This window comes from Xyrauchen texanus, chromosome 22 (assembly GCF_025860055.1).
Source record: "Xyrauchen texanus isolate HMW12.3.18 chromosome 22, RBS_HiC_50CHRs, whole genome shotgun sequence".
NCBI classification, from domain to species: domain Eukaryota; kingdom Metazoa; phylum Chordata; class Actinopteri; order Cypriniformes; family Catostomidae; genus Xyrauchen; species Xyrauchen texanus.
The window spans coordinates 22,995,545-23,008,997 of NC_068297.1; the positions used below are offsets into that span (position 1 = coordinate 22,995,545).

Genomic DNA, 13,453 nt, shown 5'->3' on the forward strand with positions numbered 1-13,453 from the left:
TGACTGGGCTATGTGCCATAGGTTCCCCAACCAGATTCAGGGATCAGGTGGTGAACCTGCAAATGCTGCCCCAGGAGGAGGCAGACCCAGCCATGATGTTGCTGTGTCGGGTGCACGCTTTACACATCTATTTGGACTGCACGCAGAGCTTTAGAGTCTCTGAGCAGCTCTTTGTCTGCTTTGATGGACAGCGGAAAGGAAGCGATGTCTCCAAGCACAGGATCACTCACTGGATCATTGACGCCATAGCTGTTGCCTACCAGGCTCAGCATGTGCCACCCCCTGCAGCGCTATGAGCCCATTCTACCAGGAGTGAGGCACCCTCCTAGGCCCTGGCCAGTGGCGTCTCTCTAACAGACATTTGCAGAGCAGCGGTTGGGCAACACCCAACACATTTTCGAGGTTCTACAATCTCCGGGTTGAGCTGGTTTCATCCCGTGTCTTAGCAGGAACAAACAGGTAAGTCTGGGACAGTTGGCCGGGTGTATCGCTTGCGCCATGTCACCATGTTTGTAGAAACTCCTCCGTTGTGTTGGACCTACCATGGGACTAATCCACATGACTCACTTCAAATGAAAAAGAGTCAGCAAGAACATGTGATGTATTTCCCCCTCTCTCTGTGTGGAGTGTGGTCTTCCCCTTGGGAGAGACACCCCCCTCCCCCCCGACGTGGACACTGATGGTCCCGGTTGGTTGAAAAATGTTCACTCTTTTTGGTGAGAAAAACAAAAAACAGGGAAAAGGCACGACTGGTTTTAAATTGTTAGTCTGGTGCGATGGCTACGAGGCACACAGCAGTCTGCCTGTCTCGCACCGCCAATTTACATAATTGTTTTTGTAGGGGACCCCTAATGTCACTTCATCGACACAATGTCGAGTGTGTGACAGATAGGGAATGTCCTGGTTACTTTCGTAACCTCCGTTCCTTGATAGAGGGAACGATATGTTGTGTCCCTCCTGCCACAATGCTGGACTACCTGCTGAAACGGCCGGGACCTTACTCTCGGCTCCTCAGCACAAAGCCTGAATGAGCGGTATGCACGCCCCTCCTTTAAACCTGTATGTTCGGGAGAGTAGCATGCAAATACCACTCGCCAATTCCCATTGGCCATTTATAAAAGTTCAGAAGGTGTCTCGGGCTCCCAAGAGTGACCCCCAAGTGGCACTTTATCAACACAAAGTCTCGTTCCCTCCATCAGGGAATGGAGGTTACGGAAGTAACAGGACATTTTCTCTTGAAGTTCCAGTCATGTGTGGCAAAATTATAGTTTTTTTAACATTGACATGTTAAACATATTATGATTACCCTAACAGAAAAAATTTGCTTTAGATTTTTGCGTACAGTGAGGTGCAAAATTCTAAAATGTGTGATTTAACATTTAATTTATATATATGATTCTGCACTATTTCTAGGTCTCTAATCAAATAAACAAATTGTTAAATTGATTGTTAACTTCTTAAGGTCAGATTTCCTTTTTCTATTGAAGCACACAAAATGCTCTTGGGAACATTCGCAAATCTTGTTGGTGTAACCGGTTCTGCTCGACCCGCTCTGAGCGGGTTTCAACCAGCATGGGAGGTGGACGCACTAACAAGGAGGCTAAAGGCTACAGCCTGTTGTGTCAGTCGCTAGTGTGCCTCTTGAGACCAGGGTAGTGAGGTTTACACATACTGCACAGCTATCATGTACCAGCTGGCTCCCATTACACTCACCTCCCTAAACCTCACTCCCATCCTGGACACGGCACCACTGTAACTGGTCCTGCTCCACTGGCTTCTAGCGGGATTCGAACTGGCACCAGCCAGCATGGAAGGCATGCACACCAACGAGGAGGCTAAAGGCTACAGCCCCTAGCATCAGTCGCTAGTACGCCTCTTAAGTTCAGGGGAAGAAGGTTTATACATACTGCACCGTTATTATTACATACCAGTTGGCTCCCGTTACATTGGAATAACATGCATCATCAGGTTTTGCACAAACTTGTGGAGTCAATGGCAGCTCAAATGTTGACATTCCAAAAATAGAGCCATTTTCACAAGTTGTCTCAGACTTTTTGTAATGCATTTGCAGCATGTGTATGATCTTTTGCAGCATGATCTTGTAGTGCATTGTAAATGTGAAAGTAAGTCTAATCAATTCACACACACAGGCAGATCTACAAGGTCATGCACAAGTTCATCTCCTTTCTCCTAACCAGCCAGAAACTGCCTGTCAATCAAAGCAATTGCCCACTGCCTATTCACCCATTCATTGCTGCTTTATGATTAAATAACACACATTTACATTTTATTCGTCTAGATATATCATGCATGCCACTGTAACAAACTGCCTCTCTTAAAGAGTCCCACAAAGAAATTAAGTCATTAGCCATAAGTTTGAATTAGGGAACAATAGTGGTGCTCTGTGATAAATGATGTCCATTAAGTGCTTAAGTCACTTCATAATATCTGCAGATCTACTGTGACCTCTAAAAGGAAGACAATGAGATACAGATAGAGAGATATAAAATGGAAGAGACAGAGAGAAAATGAAAAAGGAGAAGAAAAGAGGTTTGTTTTGGTGAAAAGAGGCTCTGTACATTGATTGATGTATTTCTGAATTGGCTGCTAGGGTTTCAAAGTCTCGTTTCCAGATGTGCGTGTCTTTTCCATGCACTTGCATATGGCAAACAGACAGACAGAAAAAAACAGATTATGGTTTAGAATTAAATTGTCATCATGTTATAAGGCTGATCAGCTCAAATACCCTTCAATATCCTGTGTTGACTGACCCACAAATTGTATGAATAGATTAGAATCAAAATCCAAAAAGTTTCAAATCCAAAGATTGAAAGTATCACAATCTTTGTGCAAACTAATATGGACAAACCATAATGGACACCACTGTTGGGTAGTAACTAACTAAAAGTACTAAAGCTACTAATTTAAATGGATAGTTCACTGAAAATAAAATGCTGTTATCATTTACTCACCCTCATGTCATTCCAAACCCCATATGACAGTGTTGTAATACTTGAAATTGGTCTTGAGACCACTTTTTGAAGATCTCGTCTCAGAATTGACTGCATTTTTACTCTGCCTTGTTTTGGTCTCAGACAAAGAGTACTCTGGATTTTATTTCAAAACTGGTCACGACCTAGTTGAAACCTCTCTACAATAATGACAGTATTCTAATATTGGCAATGGTGTTTTAGCCCTGCCTGTTTTTGCGCGAAACTGTCCACTATAAAAATTATTTAGAATTATAGAATATCGAATTTCTGACTGAGAACAAGGAGCGAATCACTCGTGCCTCAAGAACTCTGATGGGGAGCCCAAACATAAAGGGAAGGGCATAAGTATATATAGTATAGTATATATATTTGGCCAATGAATAGCATGTCCTATAAACAGAGAGGACTTGTGAAGAAAGAGACATTACATCTAGGTTGTAAAACCTTGCGAATATGTTTTGAGAGGACCATCCTGATGCAAAACATGTCCTGTAAGGACACATCATTCGTCCATGCCCATGAGGATGTCATGCCTCTAGTTAAGTGTGCTTTAACACCAATTGGGCAAGTCTTAACCTGCGACTCATAAGCCAGGACAACTGCATCGCCAATCCAGTGAGAGAGCCTTTGCTTGGAGATAAACATTTCTTTTGTGCATTCACCACAGCATATAAAGAGTTGATCAGACAGTCTGAACTGGCAAGTATGCTCAACGTATGCATGTAGTGCCCGCACAGAGCATAACCACCTGTGCTTTGAAGGGCATGGTTAGGACCTTGGGTACATAGCCTTTCTTGGGTTTGACAGTGGCTCTTGAAAGACCGGGGCCAAACTCCAGACATGAATTGTCGACTGTGTGCATGCAGGTCACCGACCCGTTTTACTGAGGTCAGAGCCAGCAGTGGTGCAGTCTTAATTGAGAGCATGAGTCCAAAGGCTCAAAGGGGGGGCCCTGCGAGAGATTTTATGTCCTAAAGTTATGTCCATGGGACTGTAGCTGGCCGAGGTGGGTTTAATCGCTTTGCTCAATTAAGGAACTTTATGATTAAATCATTTTAGCGCATAGAGGCTTCTCATGGATAGTGCTCTGGCCTGTAAAATGGTGTTAATGACTGAACGCGTCAGTTCTGGTGATCCCAGTGTGCCCCGTTCAGGGGTCACACATGCAGGTTCCACAGCTGTGGCTGGGGATGCCAGATTGAGTCTTGCGTCTAGCAAAGCTAGCTAGCTAACATTAGCAATCTGCCTCTTCAACTTGGAAAGTTACTATATTGTTTAAGAAAAAACAGAGTTAAGTGAAGACTTGAGTATTGAATAATTGTTTAATATATTCTGTACTTAATGATGGTTTCAAGGGGTAGAGTAATCCTGAAAACCTGATGCGATGCTTGCACTAATATTTTATTGTTTTAGGTGGATGGTAAAACTTGGAAAAGGAGTGTTGAATAAAGATGGTTAGATTTATTTCAGCTCCTTAGTGTTTGATTGTATTTGTTTGCTCATAGAAAACAAAGGAAAATTCGGACACATAAAATTCACCTCTGCAATGCCTTTTGATTATTTTATAAAGACATTTCTCACGGTACACTGATACACACACTCACACACACACTGAATGAACAGGAATCTTCATCTGTTTTCTGTGGGTGTTTTTATTGGAATGTGGGTCTTTCAGATCAGTTTGAGGAGCTCCTATGGTTTGCGTTTTCCAAATTTTATCATAAGTGTGTCATGCAGTGTGGCATTCGCACTGGTCTAGTCTTGGTCTTGACTCTGTCTCGCCCTGCCTTGGTCTTGGTCTCGACTTGGTCTCAACCCCTCAAAATAGCATTACTATGTAATTGGATTTTACTGGTATATAAATTAGAATTCTAGTTCTAGTTGAATTCTAGTTATACTACTTTATCTGTTAAAGGTTTAAGCTGTCACCCTAATTGAGATGTTCATTCATTCATTTATAAATACAAAATAAAAAAAATAATATGGCTAGCTACTCTTGTTAGTATGTTGTAGTGTAGCTGAACATTTTCAAAAGAGTAGCAAAAGTTAAACTACTTCAAATTATGTTGTACAGTAACTTTGGGAGAGACCATTTTTAAGTAACTTCTCCAACACTGATGGACACAACATACGTGATCATAGGAATCCAAATGTTGTACTCTCTTTGATAGAAGATGTCCTAAACAATCTGGCAATGACTTGAGAGAAACCCAAGTGCACTTAAAAAGCTGTCACCACTATAAAAGGCACCATATTTTCATTGTTGCGGCTTGGTATCGGTTTCTTAGAATAGATAGGTCTTGATTTCCCAAGGCATTAACCACTGCATCAGACTGCAATTATGTTCAGAGAAGAGCAATTTAGTCATATTTAAGATATGCGGTCATTGCTGGCACACGATAGATCTTGTATAAGTTAAATGATGCAGAGAAATAAGAAATCTCAGATCTGCCGCTCATGTTCTCTACCCTGTAATCAAGGTTGGAAATGGCATTTGGATGTACAGTGTCAGGGATAGTCAGGTTATAGATGTGTGAAAAGATGGAAGCTAAAATCAGAAAGAAGTCAGCATGTGGGTTTGAAGGGTAATGCACTGGTACTCTGGTCACGTTCAGATGCTCTTCAATGGCTGCAGGAAGAAATACAACACCTCAGTTGAAGTGGATAGTACTGAAGCTCCACTCTGTTTTCTTTTATTGTGAGAGTGTAGAGGACACGTTGAGGAGAGGAGGAAACAAAAAGAAGGAGAATAAGAGTATTGTTTTATGGCAAAGTTGAAATAGATTTAAGTAAGAAAGTAAATAAGTAAGAGGAAGAATGAGAGAATAGTGAGTTTGAAAGAGAGATCTAAATAGTGGGTGAGATTCAGAGCAACATATTTCCTCTATAGTCCTTCAAGAAATTTAATAAAAGCATTATTGCCTAATTAATCTTTCTCATTTCATAAATTATCAAATAAAATAAAGCTTGAGGAAATCTAAAAATCTGCCGAGGGTGTCCTCCTGCAGTGCCCAAGAAACGTACAGCTCCGCCTTAACCAGGCCCAGCTCTCAGCCCCAACGTCGAGCATCCCGCAGGAGGAACCCCCTTCGGGCTGCGGTACCCACATTCTCAATAAAAGAAAAATTCCCTTTGTCTCTGTGTCACCTGGCTCGCAAATGCCATTTTCACGGCACTCTGCCGCCACACCTCAACAGTCCCGGCACATTAGACACAGACCTCTTGCCTCCAGCCCCACGACTTTTGTCCCCAGGCCAGCCGGTTCTGACGAGTCTAGAGTTCTGCCAAATCCCTGCACGCGGAAATCGCGATTCTCTTACTCAAAGATGTGATAGAGCCTCTCCCTCCAACCGAGATGAAGAAAGGTTTCTACAGCCCTTTCTTCATCGTACCCAAGAAAGGCGGCGGCTTACGACCAATCTTGGACTTGTGAGTTTTCAACCTGGCCTTGCACAAACTCCCGTTCAAAATGCTCACGCAAAGACACATTCTAACTTGCGTCGGCATCTAGATTGGTTCACATCGGTAGACCTGAAGGATGCGTACTTCCACGTCTCAATATTGCCTCGACATCGACCCTTTCTACGGTTCGTGTTCGACGGCCAGGCGTATCAGTACAAGATCCTCCCCTTCGGCATGTCCCTGTCCCCTCACGTCTTCACGAAGGTCACAGAGGCAGCCCTTGCCCCGCCTCAACTACCTCGACGACTGCCTCATCCTGGCCCACTCCCGAGAGTTACTATGCGCCCACAGGGACCACCTCAGCTGTTTAGGGCTTCAGGTCAACTAGGAAAAGAGCAAGCTCACCACAGTTCAGAGCACCTCTTTTCTCGGCATGGAGTTAGACTCAGTCTTAATGTTAGCACGCATCACCAACGAGCGCACGCAGTCAGTGCTGAAATGCTTCATCGCGTTCAGGCCGGGTACGGCGGCCCCCTTAATACATTTACTGGGGCATATGGCGTCCTCCTCGGTGGTCGTGCCACTGGGGTTGATGCATATGAGACCGCTTCAGCACTGGCTCCAGACTCGAGTCCCGCGGCACACACCGTGTGTTCATCATCCCGCCTGCCGCCAAACTTTCAAACCCTGGACAGACCTCTGCTTTCTACGGACAGGAGTACCCTTGCAGCAGGTGTCCCGACGCATCCTGGTCAATACAGACACCTCCAAATTGGGTTGGGGCACCGTGTGCAATGGGCACGCAGCCGCGGACCGTTGGAAGTGGGGCCCCGCTGCGCTGGCACATCAACTGCGTAGAGTTGTTGGCTGTACTTTTTGCCCTGAGGAAGTTTCTCATGCTAATTCAGGGAAAACACGTCTTGATCCGATCAGACAGCAGCACCACGGTAGCATACATAAATCGCCATGGCGGCATACGCTCCCGTCACATGTCACAACTCGCCCGTCGTCTCCTCCGTTGGAGCCAGCTGCAACTCAAGTTGCTGCGTGCCACTCACATCCTCAAAGTGGTAGCGGATGCGCTATCAGGACAACGCTTGCCCAGTGAGTGGAGGCTTCCACTTAGATGCCATTTAGAAACCAATTGGTACTCATTGTCCTGGCATGGAAGGCCCTTAAGGCAGATCTTAAGGGGTAGATCATACAATATGCCTCATTCATTTAAAAGATCAACGCACAGGAATTCATAGAATTGGAAAAGAGTATTAAAAGTGCTTAAACAGGGCTGAAGCACCAAATGTCATCCAATTGTCTTTGAGAGTTGTCTCAGCTAAAATATAGGTTTTTGTCACAAAAGGTAGAGTTTTGGTTATTCAGGGCAAGACAGACATTTTTGAGTCAGGGGACAAGGCAGGGAGACTTCTTGCCAGATACATAAAACAGAGAGTTTTTTCCACCATTCCTTCAGTTAAGTCTTCTGGAGGCAAGATATTTACTTCTCCCATAGATATTAATAAAGCCTTTAAAGAATTCTATTTCGATCTTTATAGTTCCACATCTTCCGATAAGGATATTAGCAACTTTGTAGAGCCATTAGAACTTCCTAATTTGATGAATAATCAGATATTACTTCTTCGCAAGGGCGCGATAAAGCCTGTCCCTCCAGCCGAGATGGGGAAAGGGTTCTACAGCCCTTACTTCATCGTGCCAAAGAAAGGTGGTTGGTTGCGGCAAATCTTGGATGTCTAAGGTAAGAAACTGGACAGGTGTTTGGCCTTTCTGGAGGGCTCTCAGTGAAGACCATGTGTAGAGAAACAGAATTGTGGTGGTAATTGTAAATTCTATTCTTTGTGGAATTCTTTCTTTTCTATCTGTTTGTTGATTTTTCTATATTTTTGTTAATTTGGAGGGAGACATTTCATTTTTGGGTGAACTAACCCTTAATGCTTCAAGCATGGCTTTATCCTCTTCCCTTTTAGTAATCTTTTTTTAAGTTAAACAGCGCCATGCATAGACGCATTAATGTTGATGTTTGTTAGATTAGTGTGAACATGACAGTTATGTTTCCCGACATTTTAAGCACAATAGCCAACTTTAGAATTTTGGAAGTGAAGCCGTATTTTTGTGTTTGTTGGGGAAGTGTGAACTAGCCTTTAAATGGGCATTTTAAATCACAACATAAGTAATATATCAATAAATTATAAAGAAAATCAAAGCATATAGTGGTTTAAAATGTTAAGATGCTGTGACATCCTGTGGTTTTCTAGGATCATTCGGACAATCCTCTGGGAGCTGCTGTGACTTTGGCCCATGAGCTGGGCCACAACTTTGGAATGAACCATGACACACCAGAGCGGGGGTGTGGCTGTGGAATGACTGTTGATCGTGGTGGCTGCATCATGTCTCCCTCTACAGGGTGAGTATGATCTCAACCATAGATGTGACTATCAAATTGTCATGTTCATATAACATCTTACAGGAGCAGCTTGAATGCTGTCTGTATGAAGGAATTACCAAAATCAAGCCCTTTTTCTATTATCATAGTAGTAGTAAATAATGTACTGTATCCATAGTAAAAGTGACTTAAATAAATATCTAATATAGCGACATCCGTAACACTCACAAGTATTATCAAAACTGACAAAACAAGGTTTGCGATGCACGTGAATTTTTGTGGTGTAATCTTTGCTGGTTTTGATCAAGTAAAAGTAACAAAAAATGTGTTATGCTAGTTATACTGTATTTTAAAATATGCATTTTCTAAATAAAAGCAACTTGGGTTTACTTAAAATTTTGTACATTAGACATAGTTTGAAATACTACATCAAATGTGATACAACAGGCTTTTGAGGGATATCTCAATTATCATTCCATTCTTGCCCATGAGCTTACTTTTTACATTACAAGCTATTATGATGTCATCTTACTATAACCTCCTGACAGCCAGCAAAAAACACACTATTATTATTATTATTTTAAAGATATTGTTTATAGGTAAAGAAAAAAATTGGGCTGTTATTTCATATGTCAGGTTTTATAGGGTTAATTAAATGTTAGTCCGTTCACATATAGACTGAGGTTGACACTCTTGTTCATAACTGAACTGTGTGTGAACAGAACTGACAATCATATTCTGCTGCTGTGTGAATGTAGCCTATAAAGTGCAGAGTAGAGTAACCTGCCTGGATTTGATGCATTGATGCACTGCAGAGACATCACTACAGCTCAATTAGTCTCCAAAGAGCACCATTATCTGGGGAATGGCTAAATAAAGCACTCATCATTCATGTACACAAGAGAACAATCAGCTGGGTACCTGCATCTTATTGACCTGAGGTTAATTAGCCATCTCTGAGTGATAAAGTTGCTCCACACATTCATACGTCACCACTGTCGTGAAACAGGTCTTGGATTCAAATTGTTCAATCTCATGGATTTGCAGATAGGGAGAAAGCTTGTTTTTTCCACTCTGAAATGTGGATTCAAGAAATTCAACTGTCGCCTGGCTTCCTGTGATAACATGATTTTTGGCATGTGACTGGTGTCAAGCACGGGTAAACAATAGGTTGATAAGGTGAGGCTGGCTCATAATGGGAGATTTACCTTTTTACACTTATGCAAGTTTGTCTTATCAGACAATGATCCTGTAATGGATTTGTTATATGTATTTGTGGAGACTGTAAGGAGAAATGTTTGGGAAATTATAGTGGAATTGAAAGTGAAAGCCTACAGGTATCTGAGCAGCCTTACTCAATGTTAAGATAATTGTATATTCACTGTGCAATTTGATTAAGCATATTTTACACAGAAATGCAGTGCAGTCCTGGACAGTTCGGCAAGTCTTCTGTTAATTTGCAACCTAGTCTCATAGATGCTATGTTATGATAGCAAAACACTTTTACTATAACCCATCATTTGAAGAACATTTCTAATGAAAATGTTAACGCTTGTATACATTTCAGATCTTTAGGGTGTGGATTCATACAATTATTCCTAACTAATGTTTTATTATTTTCTATCTTTAAAAAAAAAATTGTTTTATGAAAACACTTAGAAATATTCTATGAATTAGGGCTGGATGATATGACCTAAAATCAAAATCTCAATTAATTGAAAATTTTACCAAGATTACCATTAATGAATGATTATTTTTATTTAAATTTTTATTATTGCCCTCATAGTTCACTGACAAGGTTTGTACTGTAAATATATGTTGTTGTGGCAGGGCGGAGGGCAGAGGGCGGGGCCAGGTCGTGATTCTACACACCCGGTCCCGCCCTCCACCCTGCCACAATTGTCTTATAACAAAAGTCGCATATCTGTTTTAATGTTTCCTAAAAAAGTTAAAAATAAATAGCTTGCATTTGATGCAAAGAAAATAAATTATTTTAAATATTGCCATGTCAAAAGTAGAAAATAACCAGCATCTCTTGCAAACAAAATACATTTGAAATATTGTCGTGTGAAAAGTAGAAAATAACTTGTATCCTTCGTAAACAAATATTTTAAATAATGCCATGTTCAAAAATGTAAATAGAACACTGCTGATTAAGAGCAAGAGCAGGGATTGGACATTGCACCTCTAATGGATCAGCTGGCTGTGTATCCTGTGTGCTCATAGCGTTATAGATGTGAATCTGACTCATGATCGCAGTTGCATGTGATCTTCCTCTCAGTGATCTTGTGCTGTCACTCTCTATATGCACAAGTATTTAGGCTAGGTTCTTATTCTTAATAAGAAACACTAGCATGTTTACCTTTTCAGGTTTCAGGCAGGATCTGAGGCAGCGCAGTTTGGGAAAAAATAGTCACGATGGCACAGTGTATCTTCTGTCGAGAGATTTAACGAGGTGTTTAAACCCACTGCGCTCCACTGTAGCAATGGGAGCCATATCCTTCGCAATGTAGTAACAAATGGCTTCAGTTAATTCTTTCCATCTTCTTGAATCCTTTTCATAATGTGTAGCATTTGTAAATGCTTGTGTTATCGACACCTGCTTTGTGGAGGCACTTTTTTCTGGGCACTTGTCAGTCTCTCTCTTTTTTGAGCCTTGCACTGTCCATATTCGGTAACGTTATTGTGCTCCAAGTGTTGAAACCGATTGGTGGTATTAACTTAGGTCGTTGAAACGTTTTTTTCTGCAGTGTTTACATTTGACTTTCATTCTTCTTTACTGAAGCCAAAATGTGTCCAAATGACGGACATTGTTTTATTCTTTGGTACAAGCTGCTCCTGTTGCTCAGTTAATGTATGGGTTCACCTTCATGTTGCTTCCATGCCGCTGACTGGATGGGGCAGAGTCACGTGACTATACACGCGGTAGTATGTTTTTAAGGTGAAAGTATAGTGTGAAAAAAGGAAACATTTATCATTAAGCCAATGCTTCACCACAGTAGGATATCATTTGACAAAAGGCTACAAAGGGTATTAAACACAATAAAAATTGTTCTCCAAATATTGTCCTTTCTTTCTTTCTTTCTTTCTTTCTTTCTTTCTTTCTTCCTTAAATCTATTAAATGAATTGTTGAAGAACCAGAATTGTGAATCAGAATCAGAATTTGTACATTATGATTCCCAACTCATCTGTCACGAATGTAGGTGAAGGCAGACGAGGGGCGAGGATCTAGTTGCAGTGGTTCTTTTATTGAAACAAAAATGGAAACAGATACAACAGGAACAAAGGAAATACCCGCGATGGGGAAAAGAAAGCAAAACAACACAAAAGACATCCGATGGGTTTAACAGGTAGGAGAAACAATGACGGAGAGCACGGAAACAAGCATCCACAAACATTAAAGGCCGACAGGGGAATGGAGAAACAAACAGGGTTAAATACAGCGACACAGGAAGATAACAAACGATATTCAGGTGCAGACAGTAACGCTTTGGCAGTGGTGATGAGGGCCGGGAACCATGGGAAATGTAGTTTGTTTACACAGACAATGAAACACAGGGCAGACAACAAGGAAAACGTGACATGGAACGTGAAAGGTGGCATGTGAAACAGAAATCACGGGGCAGACAACACAGGAACGTGACATCATCAATCCCCGGCATCTAATTTTACTGAATTCAGCTCTGTAATCCATTTCATCAGATTGTAAAAGTGAACATCCACCATTTAAAGGACTTTACAGTAGGTGGCACATCATTGCTTGTATAGAGACAAATGTGTGTCATAGTCAGGTTGCCATCAGTCTCCAACTGTGCCAATGCATTAACTTAAGTTTTAGATATTTCAAGACAAGACCCGTGTCCTTGAAACCAAACAAAGCTGAAAGGGGCTCTTTATCTGAAAATCACAGAGAATCCAGCATTCGATCTGGACTAAGACTGTTGTTTACAGTTTTAGTCATATCACACAAGTCAATCACTAGTAATGATCTGTCCGCTCTCGGCTGTGACCAGTTTGCAGTCTCACTGCTGTGGCTGTCTTATCTCAGAGTGGGGATGTTTTTGTTGGACCACTGCTCATCCCTGGATAATGGCCACAACTAATAGTGGAACCCTATTCTCCCATTATGTGTTCATATAACAACTCAACAACATGTCAGAAATAAACCTCTCCAGGCTTTTTAAATCTGCCTTAGAAAAAATAAAACACATTCAGGAGAGGTTTCGTCATCTCTTTTGGTACAGAAAGGGGGTTGACATCATTTTTGCTTTGCCTTTTAAAGTTTTATAGCATTAAATTCTCCAGTAGTGCAATGGATGAATACTGTACTTAAATGGACGTAGCACCTCTGTAAAAGGAAGGTGCTCTTCAAAGAATTTCGGAGTGGCAAAGCTTGTCCCCATCTTCCAAAGTTAAATGTAGTTTCTACTTTTAGGTACACTGTATCATTATGTTATAACAATATGCTTGTTTCCATCCATTTGACTCGTCACAATAATTTCTGGCATTTTTACTTTTTCAACTTGATTTCTTTGGTTTAAACGCAAGTGAATTTAGAGTTTAATGAATATAGGGGATAGGTGGCCCAAAATTATGATAGAATTAAAATTTTTATGTGAACTATCCCTGTAAGGCATCAAGTTAAAATGGGTCGAAATGTTT

The 13,453-nt window shown here is 41.4% G+C and overlaps 1 protein-coding gene across 1 annotated transcript in view; it reads left to right on the top strand.

The window, feature by feature from the left end:
* adam12b (ADAM metallopeptidase domain 12b) overlaps window positions 1–13,453 on the top strand; it is a 165,662-nt gene that overhangs the window by 101,031 nt on the left and 51,178 nt on the right. Inside the window, exon 11 of the mRNA XM_052153684.1 lies at window positions 8,663–8,811. Within this exon, the coding sequence (XP_052009644.1) occupies window positions 8,663–8,811 (149 nt within the window). The remainder of the gene's footprint in view (window positions 1–8,662; window positions 8,812–13,453) is intronic.